The 16,614-nt window shown below is 48.5% G+C and overlaps 1 protein-coding gene across 1 annotated transcript in view; it reads left to right on the top strand.

Moving 5' to 3' along the window:
* ttll4 (tubulin tyrosine ligase-like family, member 4) overlaps positions 1 to 16,614 on the top strand; it is a 57,124-nt gene that overhangs the window by 7,982 nt on the left and 32,528 nt on the right. The window contains 6 exon segments of the mRNA XM_065016304.1: positions 2,174 to 2,298; positions 7,193 to 7,303; positions 7,439 to 7,515; positions 14,056 to 14,250; positions 14,989 to 15,071; positions 15,298 to 15,426. Of these exon segments, the coding sequence (XP_064872376.1) occupies positions 2,174 to 2,298; positions 7,193 to 7,303; positions 7,439 to 7,515; positions 14,056 to 14,250; positions 14,989 to 15,071; positions 15,298 to 15,426 (720 nt within the window).

The following is a 16,614-nucleotide window of genomic DNA, read 5'->3' as shown; positions in this document are numbered from 1 at the left end:
GTGTAGTAGACCTCACAGTGAAATGCTGAATACAACAGGTGTAGTAGACCTCACAGTGAAATGCTGAATACAACAGGTGTAGTAGACCTTACAGTGAAATGCTGAATACAACAGGTGTAGTAGACCTCACAGTGAAATGCTGAATACAACAGGTGTAGTAGACCTTACAGTGAAATGCTGAATACAACAGGTGTAGTAGACCTCACAGTGAAATGCTGAATACAACAGGTGTAGTAGACCTCACAGTGAAATGCTGAATACAACAGGTGTAGTAGACCTACAGTGAAATGCTGAATACAACAGGTGTAGTAGACCTTACAGTGAAATGCTGAATACAACAGGTGTAGTAGACCTTACAGTGAAATGCTGAATACAACAGGTGTAGTAGACCTCACAGTGAAATGCTGAATACAACAGGTGTAGTAGACCTCACAGTGAAATGCTGAATACAACAGGTGTACTAGACAATAACGAGGCTATAATCAGGTTCTCGGACTAGGTAAATAGTCCAGGTAACCATTTGATTAATTGTTCAGCAGTTCAGCGCTAGCAGAGACAACCGTCTGTGACCTGGTCCTCCGGTACAGCTTGTCGTGCGCTAGCAGAGACAACCGTCTGTGACCTGGTCCTCCGGTACAGCTTGTCGTGCGCTAGCAGAGACAACCGTCTGTGACCTGGTCCTCCGGTACAGCTTGTCGTGCGCTAGCAGAGACAACCGTCTGTGACCTGGTCCTCCGGTACAGCTTGTCGTGCGCTAGCTGAGACAACCGTCTGTGACCTGGTCCTCCGGTACAGCTTGTCGTGCGCTAGCAGAGACAACCGTCTGTGACCTGGTCCTCCGGTACAGCTTGTCGTGCGCTAGCAGAGACAACCGTCTGTGACCTGGTCCTCCGGTACAGCTTGTCGTGCGCTAGCAGAGACAACCGTCTGTGACCTGGTCCTCCGGTACAGCTTGTCGTGCGCTAGCAGAGACAACCGTCTGTGACCTGGTCCTCCGGTACAGCTTGTCGTGCGTTAGCAGAGACAACCGTCTGTGACCTGGCTGACTGGGGTCTTTCACCATTTGACTTGAAGACTTTGACAGTCATTACGTGTCGTTGATTACTTTTATAAACAGAAGGTTCAGTTCGTTATAGTCTATAACTTAAAGATTATGATGATTTACAATACTAGGAAGTTATGTTGATCTCTACACTTAAAACAGAGCAACTTCTGACTAAAAAAAAACACAAATGATTTGAGAGAAATGCCCATTTATTAATCTGTGAAGACAGTAGTGTCATGTTGCATCCTATTGTGACTAGATCTCTGTAGAAGCACCATTCATAACTCAATATAGCCCTCCCAGTTGGGGCACCTGACAGTTCCCTGGTACGATGATGACAAAACCCAAGAGAGAGAGAATTGAACCTTTTTGTTCTAGTGGTTGCTGCCGGTGAAAGGTTGAAAGCACAGAGGCTAGTGGAAAGGTCTCCCAATTGTAAATCGGTGATAAAAGTGGAACTATCTGTCAATAATGGGCACATGAGTCTCTGTGTGGTCGAATAGTGCTTGGGACTGTGGGATCATTGTCATACCGTGACGTCCCAGCTGATTGGAGGATTAGTATGAGGCTGTTTTCGTTTTCTTCACAGCAAAAACCAATGTAGAGCAGGTCCATTACCTCCGATTTAATGCCACTCAGTAGAGAGTTGGACTATATTTTGAAGCAGGTGGACCAAGCAGGACCAACAGAATCCTACATGACTGTCATGTGAGTGTTGTTGTTGTTGTTTCAATTCTTATTTTGATAATTTATCATTTATCTGACAAAATGTTTTTTACTTTGAAGATGGTGAAGAAGACTTTTGTCATCGATTGGAGTTTTATTGATTGATCTTGAGGGAGTTGGTTTGGTTAGAAAATACTTTTTTAATTCAAAATGTCTCCTGCCTTTCCAAAGACATGGCCCGACCGTGCCTCTTGAGTTAAACGGTAGTATTTAAACCTGTGAGTTATCCTGCTTGGTGCCATTCTTGTTTTATTCCTCTGGACATTGATGACCAGGTAGTAGTTGTGTTGTCTGTTTCTGTTCCATATTAAACAATTATCTTTATAGTCTTGTCTGTTTTGGTAATATTCCCAGTATCCCCGTTGTGTACAGAGTCATAGCTTTAATGCCTCTGTGTTCCAGTATCACGGATGAGGAGCTGATGAGCCCTGAATTAGAGGATGAGGGGGAGCTGAAGCCAGCTCTGGTCCCCAGCATGTTCCCCCTCATTCCCCCTACACTGTATTTCAGCACTGCCAACCAGAGAGGTAAGACACCCCTTCACTGTGTCCTATGGCACTCTATTCCCTATGTAGTGCACTACTTTAGACCAGAGCCCTATGGCACCCTATTCCCTATGTAGTGCACTACTTTAGACCAGGGTCCTATGGCACTCTATTCCCTATATAGTGCACTACTTTAGACCAGAGCCCTATGGCACCCTATTCCCTATGGCACTCTATTCCCTATGTAGTGCACTACTTTAGACCAGAGCCCTATGGTACGCTATTCCCTATGGCACCCTATTCCCTATGTAGTGCACTACTTTAGACCAGAGCCCTACGGCACCCTATTCCCTATGGCACTCTATTCCCTATGTAATGCACTACTTTAGACCAGGGCCCTATAGAACCCTATTCCCTATATAGTGCACTACTTTAGACCAGGGCCCTATGGAACCCTATTCCCTATATAGTGCACTACTTTTGACCACAGCCCTATGGCACCCTATTCCCTATGTAGTGCACTACTTTTGACCAGCGCTCATAGGATGCCATTTGGGAAGCAGATAATAAACTGCTTGACAATTTTTTGGGGGGGAAAATAAGCTTCTACAGAAAAGTACTTCCTTCCAATTCCAAGTATGAGCTGATGTCATGTGTGACTTAGGGTTGGTTGGGATTTTGGACACATTATGGCCTTGCTTATATCAACATGTTCTACAGGACATTGTGTGGTAATATATTGGCTTGAGTTTGAGTAAAGGGAAGTCCCCCCCAGTAGAGAGGCTGCTGCCTCATATCCCCCCAGTAGAGGCTGCTGCCTCCTATCCCCCCCAGTAGAGAGGCTGCTGCCTCCTATCCCCCCCAGTAGAGAGGCTGCTGCCTCCTATCCCCCAGTAGAGAGGCTGCTGCCTCCTATCCCCCAGTAGAGAGGCTGCTGCCTCCTATCCCCCAGTAGAGAGGCTGCTGCCTCATATCCCCCAGCAGAGAGGCTGCTGCCTCCTATCCCCCAGTAGAGAGGCTGCTGCCTCCTATCCCCCAGTAGAGAGGCTGCTGCCTCCTATCCCCCAGCAGAGAGGCTGCTGCCTCCTATCCCCCCAGTAGAGAGGCTGCTGCCTCCTATCCCCCCAGTAGAGAGGCTGCTGCCTCCTATCCCCCAGCAGAGAGGCTGCTGCCTCATATCCCCCAGTAGAGAGGCTGCTGCCTCCTATCCCCCAGTAGAGAGGCTGCTGCCTCATATCCCCCCAGTAGAGAGGCTGCTGCCTCATATCCCCCAGTAGAGAGGCTGCTGCCTCATATCCCCCAGTAGAGAGGCTGCTGCCTCATATCCCCCAGCAGAGAGGCTGCTGCCTCCTATCCCCCAGTAGAGAGGCTGCTGCCTCCTATCCCCCCCAGCAGAGAGGCTGCTGCCTCCTATCCCCCAGTAGAGAGGCTGCTGCCTCCCTATCCCCCCAGCAGAGAGGCTGCTGCCTCCTATCCCCCCCAGCAGAGAGAGGCTGCTGCCTCATATCCCCCCCCCAGTAGAGAGGCTCCTGCCTCATATCCCCCCAGTAGAGAGGCTCCTGTCTCATATCCCCCCCAGTAGAGAGGCTGCTGCCTCCTATCCCCCCAGCAGAGAGGCTGCTGCCTCATATCCCCCAGTAGAGAGGCTGCTGCCTCCTATCCCCCCCAGTAGAGAGGCTGCTGTCTCCTATCCCCCCAGCAGAGAGGCTGCTGCCTCCTATCCCCCAGTAGAGAGGCTGCCTCCTATCCCCTAGAGAGGCCTCATATCCCCCAGTAGAGAGGCTGCTGCCTCATATCCCCCAGTAGAGGCTGCTGCCTCCTATCCCCCAGTAGAGAGGCTGCTGCCTCATATCCCCCAGTAGAGAGGCTGCTGCCTCATATCCCCCCAGCAGAGAGGCTGCTGCCTCATATCCCCCAGTAGAGGCTGCTGCCTCCTATCCCCCCAGTAGAGAGGCTGCTGCCTCCTATCCCCCCAGTAGAGAGGCTGCTGCCTCCTACCCCCCAGTAGAGAGGCTGCTGCCTCATATAGAGGCTGCCATATCCCCCAGTAGAGAGGCCTCATATCCCCCCTCCTGCCTCATATCCCCCCAGTAGAGAGGCTCCTGCCTCATATCCCCCAGTAGAGAGGCTGCTGCCTCCTATCCCCCAGCAGAGAGGCTGCTGCCTCATATCCCCCAGTAGAGAGGCTGCTGCCTCCTATCCCCCCAGTAGAGAGGCTGCTGTCTCCTATCCCCCCAGTAGAGAGGCTGCTGCCTCCTATCCCCCAGTAGAGAGGCTGCTGCCTCATATCCCCCAGTAGAGAGGCTGCTGCCTCATATCCCCCCAGTAGAGGCTGCTGCCTCCTATCCCCCAGTAGAGAGGCTGCTGCCTCATATCCCCCAGTAGAGAGGCTGCTGCCTCATATCCCCCCAGTGCCTCCTTATCCCCCCAGAGAGGCTGCTGCCTCATATCCCCCCAGTAGAGGCTGCTGCCTCCTATCCCCCCAGTAGAGAGGCTGCTGCCTCATATCCCCCAGTAGAGAGGCTGCTGCCTCATATCCCCCAGTAGAGAGGCTGCTGCCTCATATCCCCCCAGTAGAGAGGCTGCTGCCTCCTATCCCCCAGTAGAGGCTGCTGCCTCCTATCCCCCAGTAGAGAGGCTGCTGCCTCCTATCCCCCCCAGAGAGGCTGCTGCCTCCTATCCCCCAGTAGAGAGGCTGCTGCCTCATATCCCCCCAGTAGAGAGGCTGCTGCCTCATATCCCCCAGTAGAGGCTGCTGCCTCCTATCCCCCCAGTAGAGGCTGCTGCCTCTAGTCCTATCCCCCCACTAGAGAGACTGCTCATATCCCCTAGTCCTATCCCCCGGTAGAGACTGCCGCCTCTAGTCCTATCCCCTCGGTAGAGACTGCCGCCTCTAGTCCTATCCCCTCGGTAGAGACTGCCGCCTCTAGACCTATCCCCCGGTAGAGACTGCTGCCTCTAGACCTATCCCCTCAGTAGAGACTGCTGCCTCTAGACCTATCCCCTCAGTAGAGACTGCTGCCTCTAGACCTATCCCCCTCAGAGACTGGTGCCTCTAGACCTATCCCCCAGTAGAGACTGCTGCCTCTAGTCTTATCCCCCTCAGTAGAGACTGCTGCCTCTAGACCTATCCCCCAGTAGAGACTGCTGCCTCTAGTCCTATCCCCCTCAGTAGAGACTGCTGCCGCTAGACCTATTCCCCCCAGTAGAGACTGCTGCCTCAACCTATCCCCCCAGTGGTGAGACTGCTGCCTCTAGTCCTATCCCCTCAGTAGAGACTGCTGCCTCTAGACCTATCCCCCCAGTAGAGACTGCTGCCTCTAGTCCTATCCCCTCGGTAGAGACTGCTGCCTCTAGTCCTATCCCCCAGTAGAGACTGCTGCCTCTAGTCCTATCCCCCAGTAGAGACTGCTGCCTCAAGTCCTATCCCCCCAGTAGAAACTGCTGCCTCTAGTCCTATCCCCCCAGTAGAGACTGCTGCCTCTAGTCCTATCCCCTCAGTAGAGACTGCTGCCTCAAGTCCTATCCCCCAAGTGGTGAGACTGCTGCCTCTAGTCCTATCCCCCCAGTAGAGACTGCTGCCTCTAGTCCTATCCCCCTCGGTAGAGACTGCTGCCTCTAGTCCTATCCCCCCAGTAGAGACTGCTGCCTCTAGTCCTATCCCCCTCGGTAGAGACTGCTGCCTCTAGTCCTATCCCCCTCGGTAGAGACTGCTGCCTCTAGTCCTATCCCCCGGTAGAGACTGCTGCCTCTAGTCCTATCCCCCTCGGTAGAGACTGCTGCCTCTAAATCCCCCAGTAGAGACTGCTACCTCTAGTCCTATCCCCCTCGGTAGAGACCGCTGCCTCAAATCCCCCAGTAGAGACTGCTGCCTCTAGTCCTATCCCCCTCGGTAGAGACCGCTGCCTCAAATCCCCCCAGTAGAGACTGCTGCCTCTAGTCCTATCCCCTCGGTAGAGACCGCTGCCTCAAATCCCCCCAGTAGAGACTGCTGCCTCTAGACCTATCCCCCGGTAGAGACGCTGCCTCAAATCCCCCAGTAGAGACTGCTGCCTCTAGTCCTATCCCCCCGGTAGAGACTGCTGCCTCTAGACCTATCCCCCCAGTAGAGACTGCTGCCTCTAGTCCTATCCCCCAGTAGAGACTGCTACCTCTAGACCTATCCCCCAGTAGAGACTGCTGCCTCTAGTCCTATCCCCCTCGGTAGAGACCGCTGCCTCAAATCCCCCCAAGTGGTGAGACTGCTGCCTCTAGTCCTATCCCCCTCAGTAGAGACTGCTGCCTCTAGTCCTATCCCCCTCGGTAGAGACTGCTGCCTCTAGTCCTATCCCCCCCCAGTAGAGGACTGCTGCCTCAGTCCTATCCCCCAGTGGTGAGACTGCTGCCTCTAGTCCTATCCCCCTCGGTAGAGACTGCTGCCTCTAGTCCTATAGAGACCCCCCCAGTAGAGACTGCTGCCTCTAGTCCTATCCCCTCAGTAGAGACTGCTGCCTCTAGTCCTATCCCCCTCGGTAGAGACTGCTGCCTCTAGTCCTATCCCCCTCGGTAGAGACCGCTGCCTCAAATCCCCCAGTAGAGACTGCTACCTCTAGTCCTATCCCCCCCCAGTAGAGACTGCTACCTCTAGTCCTATCCCCCCCAGTAGAGACTGCTGCCTCTAGACCTATCCCCTCAGTAGAGACTGCTACCTCTAGTCCTATCCCCCGGTAGAGACTGCTACCTCTAGTCCTATCCCCCTCAGTAGAGACTGCTACCTCTAGTCCTATCCCCCCCGGTAGAGACTGCGTTCTCTAGCCCCATCGATAGCTCTATTGTATATCATTTGAATCCAAATGACACCCTTCTCTCTTCATAGTGCACTTCGTTCTAGCAGGGCCTGTAGGGAATGTGCTTCCACCCGTAGTCCTATTCCTGTAGCTGTAATGTGTTGTTTCAGTGGAGCCCCTGCCACCAGAACAGAGGAAGCTGCTCAAATGGAAGATGAGCACTGTGACTCCCAACATAGTCAAACACACCATCGCCAGGTCACACTTTAAAGTCACCAAGAGTGAGTTCCTTAAGGGGTTTGAAATCCCTCCGTCTTTTGCCTATTTGACATTTTAAAGACGTCTTGTATGTTTGTTCATATCTGTTCATTAAAAAAAAAAAAAAACCTGTTTAATGAAGTTAATTGTTGTTGCAGGAAGTCATGATTGGCTTGGCTGCTGGGGTCACCATATGAAGTCTCCTGGGTTCAAGGCCATCAGGGAATACCAGAAGGTGAGCTAGATAGGACTGGGAACAGGGTTGGAAATGTAACACCTGCCACTCACTAAATATGTTGGCACACAAGAGCATTTCAGAACTTTGTTGTTGTTGTTGATTTGTGATTTTATTCTTTTTTTTTTTAAGGCCACATTGTAGAAGAAGTTGGTGGAATTGTCAAAGTACTACTACAAAAAATGACTTGTGTCCTCGTGTTTCTTTGCTCGTTACGTTGTTGTGTTCAAAATGTTAGCTGCAGCTGTCTGCTGCTAGGAAGTCATCACAGTCTGACATTCCGAGTTGCCACGGTAACGGCATTCCGAGTTGCCACGGTAACGGCCCGCCCCTTTCTCTAAAGGGGCATCTGAATATTTTGTCTCACTTAATGATTGTGTGAGATTTGAGCATGGATAACTCCTAATCTTTTATTCATGAACTTCTGGTCATTTTGTTATCGTTAAAACACTCATACTTTCAATTGTTCTTGATTTATTTGTGCGCCTCTACGTTTCTATTTAAGAGCACATCGTGTACTTCTTGTAAAGTGCGTGGTGTAAAATTCTGTGTTTTTGTTGCAGGGCACTTTTTGTTGATTTATTTATGTTCAGTTGTATAACTGTTTTTACTATTGTATCTAAAATGATTTATTTTAGCATACATTGATTAAATTATGTAGATTACAAAAATGAAATATACTCTATTTACTTCTTGCTTGTAATTTTTGTTTTTTGTTTTAGAAAAACAAAGCTCATGTTTTTTTTTGTGTAATTATGGGGAGAAATATTTTGTCTGGTAAAAAATCTGAGTGGCTGGTGGATGTATTTGTCTCTTCCACAGTGGCTGGTGGATGTATTTGTATTTGCCACAGTGGCTGGTGGATGTATTTGTCTCTGCCACAGTGGCTGGTGGATGTATTTGTCTCTTCCACAGTGGCTGGTGGATGTATTTGTGTCTGGTGGATGTATTTGTCTCTTCCACAGTGGCTGGTGGATGTATTTGTCTCTTCCACAGTGGCTGGTGGATGTATTTGTCTCTTCCACAGTGGCTGGTGGATGTATTTGTCTCTGCCACAGTGGCTGGTGGATGTATTTGTATTTGCCACAGTGGCTGGTGGATGTATTTGTCTCTGCCACAGTGGCTGGTGGATGTATTTGTCTCTTCCACAGTGGCTGGTGGATGTATTTGTCTCTGCCACAGTGGCTGGTGGATGTATTTGTCTCTGCCACAGTGGCTGGTGGATGTATTTGTGTCTTCACAGTGGCTGGTGGATGTATTTGTCTCTGCCACAGTGGCTGGTGGATGTATTTGTCTCTGCCACAGTGGCTGCCACAGTGGCTGGTGGATGTATTTGTATTTGCCACAGTGGCTGGTGGATGTATTTGTATCTGCCACAGTGGCTGGTGGATGTATTTGTGTCTGGTGGATTTGCCACAGTGTCTGGTGGATGTATTTGTCTCTGCCACAGTGGCTGGTGGATGTATTTGTCTCTGCCACAGTGGCTGGTGGATGTATTTGTCTCTGCCACAGTGGCTGGTGGATGTATTTGTCTCTGCCACAGTGGCTGGTGGATGTATCTGCCACAGTGGCTGGTGGATGTGTTGTTCCACAGTGGCTGGTGGATGTATTTGTCTCTTCCACAGTCTGGTGGATGTATTTGTCTCTGCCACAGTGGCTGGTGGATGTATTTGTCTCTGCCACAGTGGCTGGTGGATGTATTTGTATCTGCCACAGTGGCTGGTGGATGTATTTGTCTCTGCCACAGTGGCTGGTGGATGTATTTGTATCTTCCACAGTGGCTGGTGGATGTATTTGTGTCTGGTGGATGTATTTGTATTTGCCACAGTGGCTGGTGGATGTATTTGTATCTGCCACAGTGGCTGGTGGATGTATCTGCCACAGTGGCTGGTGGATGTATCTGCCACAGTGGCTGGTGGATGTATTTGTCTCTGCCACAGTGGCTGGTGGATGTATTTGTCTCTGCCACAGTGGCTGGTGGATGTATTTGTCTCTGCCACAGTGGCTGGTGGATGTATTTGTCTCTGCCACAGTGGCTGGTGGATGTATTTGTATCTGCCACAGTGGCTGGTGGATGTATTTGTCTCTGCCACAGTGGCTGTCTGGTGGATGTATTTGTCTCTGCCACAGTGTCTGGTGGATGTATTTGCCACAGTGGCTGGTATTTGCCACAGTGGCTGGTGGATGTATTTGTCTCTTCCACAGTGGCTGGTGGATGTATTTGTATCTGCCACAGTGGCTGGTGGATGTATTTGTCTGCCACAGTGGCTGGATGTATTTGTATCTGCCACAGTGGCCACAGTGGCTGGTGGATGTATCTGCCACAGTGGCTGGTGGATGTATTTGTGTCTGGTGGATGTATTTGTATCTGCCACAGTGGCTGGTGGATGTATTTGTATCTGCCACAGTGGCTGGTGGATGTATTTGTCTCTGCCACAGTGGCTGGTGGATGTATTTGTATCTGCCACAGTGGCTGGTGGATGTATTTGTGTCTGCCAGTGGCTGGTGGAGTATTTGTCTCTGGTGGATGTATTTGTATCTGCCACAGTGGCTGGTGGATGTATTTGTGTCTGCCACAGTGGCTGGTGGATGTATTTGTGTCTGCCACAGTGGCTGGTGGATGTATTTGTATCTGCCACAGTGGCTGGTGGATGTATTTGTGTCTGCCACAGTGGCTGGTGGATGTATTTGTATCTGCCACAGTGGCTGGTGGATGTATTTGTATCTGCCACAGTGGCTGGTGGATGTATCTGCCACAGTGGCTGGTGGATGTATTTGTCTCTGCCACAGTGGCTGGTGGATGTATTTGTATCTTCCACAGTGGCTGGTGGATGTATTTGTGTCTGGTGGATGTATTTGTATCTGCCACAGTGGCTGGTGGATGTATTTGTATCTGCCACAGTGGCTGGTGGATGTATCTGCCACAGTGGCTGGTGGATGTATTTGTATTTGCCACAGTGGCTGGTGGATGTATTTGTCTTTGCCACAGTGGCTGGTGGATGTATTTGTATCTGCCACAGTGGCTGGTGGATGTATCTGCCATTTGTCTCTGCCACAGTGGCTGGTGGATGTATTTGTCTCTGCCACAGTGGCTGGTGGATGTATTTGTATCTGCCACAGTGGCTGGTGGATGTATTTGTGTCTGCCACAGTGGCTGGTGGATGTATTTGTATTTGCCACAGTGTCTGGTGGATGTATTTTTGTGGATTTGTCTCACAGTGGCTGGTGGATGTATTTGTGTCTGCCACAGTGGCTGGTGGATCTTCCACAGTGGCTGGTGGATGGATTTGTCTCTGCCACAGTGGCTTGTATTTGTCTCTTCCACAGTGGCTGGTGGATGTATTTGTCTGGTGGATGTATTTGTATCTGCCAGTGGCTGGTGGATGTATCTGCCACAGTGGCTGGTGGATGTATCTGCCACAGTGGCTGGTGGATGTATTTGTGTCTGGTGGATGTATTTGTATCTGCCACAGTGGCTGGTGGATGTATTTGTCTCTGCCACAGTTGTGGATGTTTGTCTCTGCCACAGTGTCTGGTGGATGTATTTGTCTCTTGCCACAGTGGCTGGTGGATGTATTTGTGTCTGCCACAGTGGCTGGTGGATGTATTTGTCTCTGCCACAGTGGCTGGTGTATCTGCCACAGTGGCTGGTGGATGTATTTGTATCTGCCACAGTGGCTGGTGGGATTTGTATCTGCCACAGTGGCTGGTGGATGTATTTGTGGCTGGTGTATTTGTGTCTGCCACAGTGGCACAGTGTCTGGTGGATGTATTTGTGTCTGCCACAGTGGCTGGTGGATGTATTTGTGTCTGTCACAGTGGCTGGTGGTGTATTTGCTGCCACAGTGGCTGGTGGATGTATTTGTGTCTGCCACAGTGGCTGGTGGATGTATTTGTATCTGCCACAGTGGCTGGTGGATGTATTTGTCTCTGCCACAGTGGCTGGTGGATGTATTTGTCTCTGCCACAGTGGCTGGTGGATGTATTTGTGTCTGTCACAGTGGCTGGTGGATGTATTTGTATCTGCCACAGTGGCTGGTGGATGTATTTGTATCTGCCACAGTGGCTGGTGGATGTATTTGTCTCTGTCACAGTGGCTGGTGGACCAAAACGTTATGTTACAGCCTTATTCTAAAATTGATTCTTGTTTTTTCCCCCTCATCAATCTAAACAAAATAGCCCATAATGACAAAGAAAAAACAGTTTTTTGGAAATGTTTGCAAATGTATGAAAAGCTTAAATATCACATTTACATAAATATTCAGACCCTTTACTTTGTTGAAGTACCTTTGGCAGCGATTACAGCCTCCAGTCTTCTTGGGTATGATACTACAAGCTTGGTACACCTGTATTTGGGGAGTTTCTCCCATTCTTCTCTGCAGATCCTCTCAAGCTCTGTCAGGTTGGATGGGGAGCATTGCTGCACAGCTATTTTCAGGTTTCTTCAGAGATCGGGTTCAAGTCCAGGCTCTGGCTGGGCCAATCAAGGACATTCAGAGACTTGTCCTGAAGCCACTCCTGCGCTGTCTTAGCTGTGTGCTTAGTGTCGTTGTCCTGTTTGAAGGTGGACCAGAGAATCTTGTTTCTCATGGTCTGAGAGTCCTTTAGGTGCCTTTTGGCAAACTCCAAGCAGGCTGTCGTGTGCCTTTTACTGAAGAGTGGCTTCCGTCTGGCCACTCTACCATAAAGACCTGATTGGTGGAGTGTTGCAGAGATGGTTGTCCTTCTGGAAGTTTCTCCCATCTCCACAGAGGATCTCTGGAGCTCTGTCAGAGTGACCATTCGGGTTCTTGGTCACATCCCTGACCAAGGCCCTTCTCCAATTGCTCAGTTTGGCCGGGTGCCCAGCTCTAGGAAGAGTCTTGGTGGTTCCAAACTTCTTCCATTCAAGAATGATGGAGGCCACTGTTTTCTTGGGGACCTTCAATGCTGCAAAATTATTTGGTACCCTTCCTCAGATCTGTGCCCCAACACAATCCTGTCTCGGAGCTCTACGGACAATTCCTTCGACCTCATGGCTTGGTTTTTGCTCTGACATGCACTGTCAACTGTGGGACCTTATGAAGACAGGTGTGTGTCTTTCCAAATCACGTCCAATCAACTGAATTTACCACAGGTGGACTCCAATCAAGTCGTAGAAACATCTCAAGGGTGATTCATGGAAACAGGAGGCACCTGAGCTCAATTATAAGTTTCATAGCAAAGGGTCTGAGTACTATAAAAGGTATTTCTGGTTTTCACTTTGAATACATTTGCAAAAATAAGGGGACTGTGTAGATTGATGAGTGAAAATATGTATTTAATCCATTTTAGAATAAGTAGTAATTCCTTTATGAATCCACTGTCTGCTGCTGAGAGACGAGATGTTTTTATCATTCATGGAAATAAAATTGCTTAAAAGAAATTGGCTCCATATTTAAAAAGAATCTATGAAGGGATAATGCTAGCCTGGTCCCATATTTAAAAAGAACCTATGAAGGGATAATGCTAGCCTGGTCCCATATTTAAAAAGAACCTATGAAGGGATAATGCTAGCCTGGTCCCATATTTAAAAAGAACCTATGAAGGGATAATGCTAGCCTGGTCCCAGATTTAAAAAATAACCTATGAAGGGATAATGCTAGCCTGGTCCCAGATTTAAAAAGAACCTATGAAGGGATAATGCTAGCCTGGTCCCATATTTAAAAAGAACCTATGAAGGGATAATGCTAGCCTGGTCCCATATTTAAAAATAACCTATGAAGGGATAATGCTAGCCTGGTCCCATATTTAAAAAGAACCTATGAAGGGATAATGCTAGCCTGGTCCCATATTTAAAAATAACCTATGAAGGGATAATGCTAGCCTGGTCCCAGATCATTTTGTGCCATATTGACAACCAGATTTAAAAATAACCTATGATGGGATAATGCTAGCCTGGTCCCATATTTAAAAAGAACCTATGAAGGGATAATGCTAGCCTGGTCCCATATTTAAAAATAACCTATGAAGGGATAATGCTAGCCTGGTCCCATATTTAAAAAGAACCTATGAAGGGATAATGCTAGCCTGGTCCCAGATTTAAAAAGAACCTATGAAGGGATAATGCTAGCCTGGTCCCATATTTAAAAAGAACCTATGAAGGGATAATGCTAGCCTGGTCCCATATTTAAAAAGAACCTATGAAGGGATAATGCTAGCCTGGTCCCATATTTAAAAATAACCTATGAAGGGATAATGCTAGCCTGGTCCCAGATTTAAAAATAACCCATGAAGGGATAATGCTAGGATAATGCTGGCCTGGTTCCCGATTTAAAAAGAAACTATGGAGGGATAATGCCTAGATAATGCTAGCCTGGTCCCAGATTTAAAAAGAACCTATGAAGGGATAATGCTAGCCTGGTCCCAGATCATTTTGTGCCATATTGCCAACTCCTTTCGTCCTTGTCAAGTCCCGAGGGATCTGGGACCAGATAAAAGCACCAGCCAATCAATAATCATATTGATTATTATTGATTCAATCTGCATGTTGACTTGTCTCTCTGTGTGTCCTCTCTCTAGTTAAACCACTTCCCCGGCTCGTTCCAGATCGGTCGGAAGGACCGTCTGTGGAGGAACCTGTCTAAGATGCAGGCTCAGTTTGGTAAGAGGGAATTCAGCTTCTTCCCTCGCTCCTTCGTTCTTCCTCAGGACATCAAGCTACTGAGGAAAGCCTGGGAGGACAGTGGTAGCAGGCAGAAATGGATCATCAAGCCGGTAGGTGGATAGTGTATCTAAATCAGTTTTGGGCTGTGTCTGAAATGGGGTCCATTCCCAGGTGATGGTGCCTTTTCTCCTGGGGTCCATTCCCAGGTGATGGTGCCTTTTTCCTGGGGTCCATTCCCAGGTGATGGTGCCTTTTCTCCTGGGGTCCATTCCCAGGTGATGGTGCCTTTTCTCCTGGGGTCCATTCCCAGGTGATGGTGCCTTTTCTCCTGGGGTCCATTCCCAGGTGATGGTGCCTTTTCTCCTGGGGTCCATTCCCAGGTGATGGTGCCTTTTCTCCTGGGGTCCATTCCCAGGTGATGGTGCCTTTCTCCTGGGATCCATTCCCTGGCGATGGTGCCTTTCTCCTGGGTTCCATTCCCTGGCGTTGGTGCCTTTCTCCTGGGTTCCATTCCCTGGCGTTGGTGCCTTTCTCCTGGGTTCCATTCCCTGGTGATGGTGCCTTTCTCCTGAAGGTGAACCTTCGCCCCAGTCTGAGGTCCTGAGCGCTCTGGAGCAGGTTTTCATCAAGGATCTCTCTGTACTTTGCTCCGTTCATCTTTACCTCAATCCTGACTAGTCTCCCAGTCATCCCGACAGCATGATGCTTCACCGTAGGGATGGTGTCAGGTTTAATAATCCTCTCTCTCTCCTGTAGCAGGTGTCTGCTCGGGGTAAAATAATTCTCTCTCTCTCTCTCTCTCTCTCTCTCTCTCTCCCTCTCTCCCTCTCTTCCTCTCTCTCTCGTAGCCTGCGTCTGCTCGGGGTATTGGAATCCAGGTTATTCACAAGTGGAGTCAGATGCCATGCAAGAGACCACTCCTGGTTCAGAAGTATGTCAGCACCCTGAGAATGATACTTCTAGTGTTGTGAATGTGATTTTTAGCCTGGTCCCAGACCTGTTTATGCCGTCTCGCCATCTCATGACTATAGGAGTTGGCAAGACGGAGCAGGGCAGATCTGGGACCAGCCAGTAACCTGCAATAGATTATGCTGACATCATACCGTTGTTTGGGGATTTGTCTCCCGAGTCTAAACGTCGTTGTATCTCTCTCTCAGGTATCTGCACAAGCCTTATCTCATCAGTGGGAATAAGTTTGACCTGCGTATCTATGTGTATGTGACATGTTACGACCCGCTTCGCGTTTACATCTTCCAGGACGGCCTTGTCCGCTTCGCCAGCTGCAAGTAAGTCTACTAATAGGTTTCATTCAGTCGCCCGTTTCAGTTCTTTATCTCCATCTTTGAAATGTGTTTTGTTATATAGCATGTTATATAGCATGTTATATAGCATGTTACATAGCATGTTACATAGCATGTTTCATAGCATGTTACATAGCATGTTATATAGCATGTTACATAGCATGTTACATAGCATGTTATATAGCATGTTATATAGCATGTTACATAGCATGTTACATAGCATGTTACATAGCATGTTACATAGCATGTTTCATAGCATGTTACATAGCATGTTTCATAGCATGTTTCATAGCATGTTACATAGCATGTTTCATAGCATGTTTCATAGCATGTTTCATAGCATGTTACATAGCATGTTACATAGCATGTTACATAGCATGTTACATAGCATGTTACATAGCATGTTACATAGAATGTTTCATAGCATGTTACATAGCATGTTACATAGCATGTTACATAGCATGTTACATAGCATGTTTCATAGCATGTTACATAGCATGTTACATAGCATGTTACATAGCATGTTACATAGCATGTTTCATAGCATGTTATATAGCATGTGTTTCATGAGTCATGTTCACTGTGGACGGGTGCATGTCTGTAGGTATAGCCTTGGCAACAAGTTCATGTTACAGCGTGAACAAGAGGAACTCGGACATCAGAACAATTACAAGGCCTGCCAGGGACACAAGTGGCATGTTACATAGCATGTTACATAGCATGTTACATAGCATGTTTCATAGCATGTTTCATAGCATGTTTCATAGCATGTTATATAGCATGTTTCATAGCATGTTTCATAGCATGTTACATAGCATGTTACATAGCATGTTACATAGCATGTTTCATAGCATGTTTCATAGCATGTTACATAGCATGTTATATAGCATGTTACATAGCATGTGGGAGCTTTTATAATGGCTTGTACTGTGTGTGTCTCTGTCAACATGTTCCCATATGTACTGTGTCGTGTGTTCAGTGTAATGATTGGTCACTGTGACTGGTGTTCAGTGTAATGATTGGTCACTGTGACGGGTGTTCAGTGTAATGATTGGTCACTGTGACGGGTGTTCAGTGTAATGATTGGTCACTGTGACGGGTGTTCAGTGTAATGATTGGTCACTGTGACTGGTGTTCAGTGTAATGATTGGTCACTGTGACGGGTGTTCAGTG

This window comes from Oncorhynchus nerka, linkage group LG3 (assembly GCF_034236695.1).
Source record: "Oncorhynchus nerka isolate Pitt River linkage group LG3, Oner_Uvic_2.0, whole genome shotgun sequence".
Taxonomy (NCBI): domain Eukaryota; kingdom Metazoa; phylum Chordata; class Actinopteri; order Salmoniformes; family Salmonidae; genus Oncorhynchus; species Oncorhynchus nerka.
The sequence above is the reverse complement of the archived record's forward strand: the minus strand, read 5'-3'. Positions and strand labels throughout refer to the sequence as shown.